A 2,089-nucleotide genomic window follows, 5' to 3' on the forward strand; every position below is an offset into this window, starting at 1 on the left:
TGATGTCTAAGTTAGATAAGCCATAGAAAAAAAGTACTTGAGGTTGTAAGAAATATTAGGGTAGCAAAAAGTACACATAGATATAGAGGACGGATATTTATAAATTTTCTTGTTGTATAATTTCATGTGAATTAAAAATTTAGAAATGATCATTTGGCTATCATAAGTGTATAAATATTCAGATTTGGATTGAATTGAGTTCGGATCAAAACGAGCTGAAGAAGGTATGATTTTAGTTTGATTGCCGTTAGAAATACAACATTAGAGCTGCAAGTAGGGGTGCGCACTATTCAGTTTACCGATTTGAAAACTGATGAAATAAAAACTTCCATTGTTAACTAATACTGAACTTAAAATTCAATTTAATATTTGTTTTTTTTTTAAAAAATAATATTGGTTTTGTAACAAAGCCCCTTCTTTCGATCAGAGAAGACGACGTTTCCTTTTCGGAACTTTATAAAAAACAAAGACCTGGCAATAATGACAATACCACCGGACAGCGCAATTAATTTAAAAAAAAGAAAAGAAAAGAAAAGAAAGGGCAGATGAGGAACTCAACTGTATGAAAATCAATTTCCCATAAAAAAAATAAAACAAGAATCAAGAAATCAAGGCGAGGCAAGGACCCAGTGCTCTCCGTCAACGTCGACGCGAAAACCGTTGAGCCGAGCAAACAAATCGACAGCCCTTCTAACGCCATAGTTGTCAACCTCCAAGAAATAGTCATGCCCGAAAAGAACACCACCAGACCTCAAAACCTTGTAAGCGTTGTTAATGTCCGCCCAAGCCGAATGAAAGTCATGAGCCGCATCTACTTCTATCAAGTCACCATAAACCCCCCAGTCGCACAGCCCCGCCAGCGCCGTGCCGGCCGAGAATGGCAGAAACATGATTGACTCCGACGCCCTCACGTTGACCACGTTCTTCATGAACTGGAACAACAGCATACTGTCCCCGTTCACCAATTTCAGGCTCTTTCCACCGTCGTAGTACCCGGGCCAACCTCGAAAGTCGTCAATGCAGATTATCTGAGTCTCCAACCCCAGCTTCCGGGTCAATTCTGCCATGTGAGTGGCCGACGCCCCAAGGAAACTTCCCACCTCTATGATGGTCTTGGGCCGCACCCGGCGAATCAGGTTCTCGAAAACGGCGCCATGTGATCCCCACCCCTTCTTCCAATCCGGAAACAACAGGTTCTTTACGTGATCTGGGGGGAAGTTTTCCCAAGGAGAGGTGCCGTTGAAGACTCGATGAAGGATTGTTTGGCGGACATTGGCAGGGGGGACTGGGCTGGAGCACTGGCCTAAGAAATTATTGTGGTCGAGTAAATCCCTGGCCGCTTGAGAAAGTCTTGGTTGTGAGTGGGATGCATAACCCAGGGCATACGCTAAGAGGAGGATGATAAGGTAGGCAGCCGGTTTGGAGTACTTCTTGAAGGCGAGAGCCACCAGCCTTTTCTGGTGGATCCGGTGGCGGTGGTGTGGTAGATCTGAATGATCTTCGGATTTCATGTTGTGCTGCTTTGTTTTGTGTAGGATTTGGTGTTTTTTTTCCTTCCTTAAAAAAGGAGTTTGTTACTGGAGAGGAGAAAGGGAAGTTTCGTGCGGCTGACAGGTGCTAATTGTTAAATGTGTTTTAACCTTGAGTTTAGTGAAGGCTCATTGCAAGTGAAAGATTATTGGATGAATGAAGCCCATTGCAAGTTATCATCGGATTGAAAGGATTCGCGACGAAAACCACTCCTTTAATTAGAATTCAACCCATTTTAAAAGGCTTGTCCGTTAAAAAAAAAAAACTCAGATGTACTTGATTAATATTGAATAGATCTTTATATTAGATCAAGGTTATTTTAAAATGCATTTCCACCTAACACTTGGCAATACAACAATTCTCGAAAGGTAAATAAAGAGTAAAACTCGTCTTATACTCAAAATGCTTTATGGAATATTTCTCATTTAGAGATTGACTAGCAGTTAACACACACGTAATATGTTATTAATCTATATTAATCAATATATTTAAATTACATACTTCTATAAATTTTTAATATATGATCTTATTTAGATCAAAGTTTAAGTAGATCATTATC

The 2,089-nt window shown here is 40.3% G+C and overlaps 1 protein-coding gene across 1 annotated transcript; it reads right to left on the reverse strand.

The window, feature by feature from the left end:
• Positions 1-453: 453 nt before the first annotated feature.
• LOC105174054 (uncharacterized) lies at positions 454-1,710 on the reverse strand. The gene has a single exon (XM_011096022.3). The coding sequence runs from the start codon at positions 1,509-1,511 to the stop codon at positions 609-611; it is 903 nt and encodes a 300-aa protein (XP_011094324.2). The 5' UTR covers positions 1,512-1,710; the 3' UTR covers positions 454-608.
• Between the last annotated feature and the right edge of the window lie 379 nt (positions 1,711-2,089).

The sequence above is a fragment of the Sesamum indicum genome, linkage group LG1 (genome assembly GCF_026168435.1).
Source record: "Sesamum indicum cultivar Baizhima isolate 11 linkage group LG1, ASM2616843v1, whole genome shotgun sequence".
Taxonomy (NCBI): domain Eukaryota; kingdom Viridiplantae; phylum Streptophyta; class Magnoliopsida; order Lamiales; family Pedaliaceae; genus Sesamum; species Sesamum indicum.

Bases quoted from the DNA above. Each gene is read 5' to 3' on its own strand.
- LOC105174054 (XM_011096022.3), bottom strand. From the start codon at position 1,511: ATGAAATCCGAAGATCATTCAGATCTACCACACCACCGCCACCGGATC.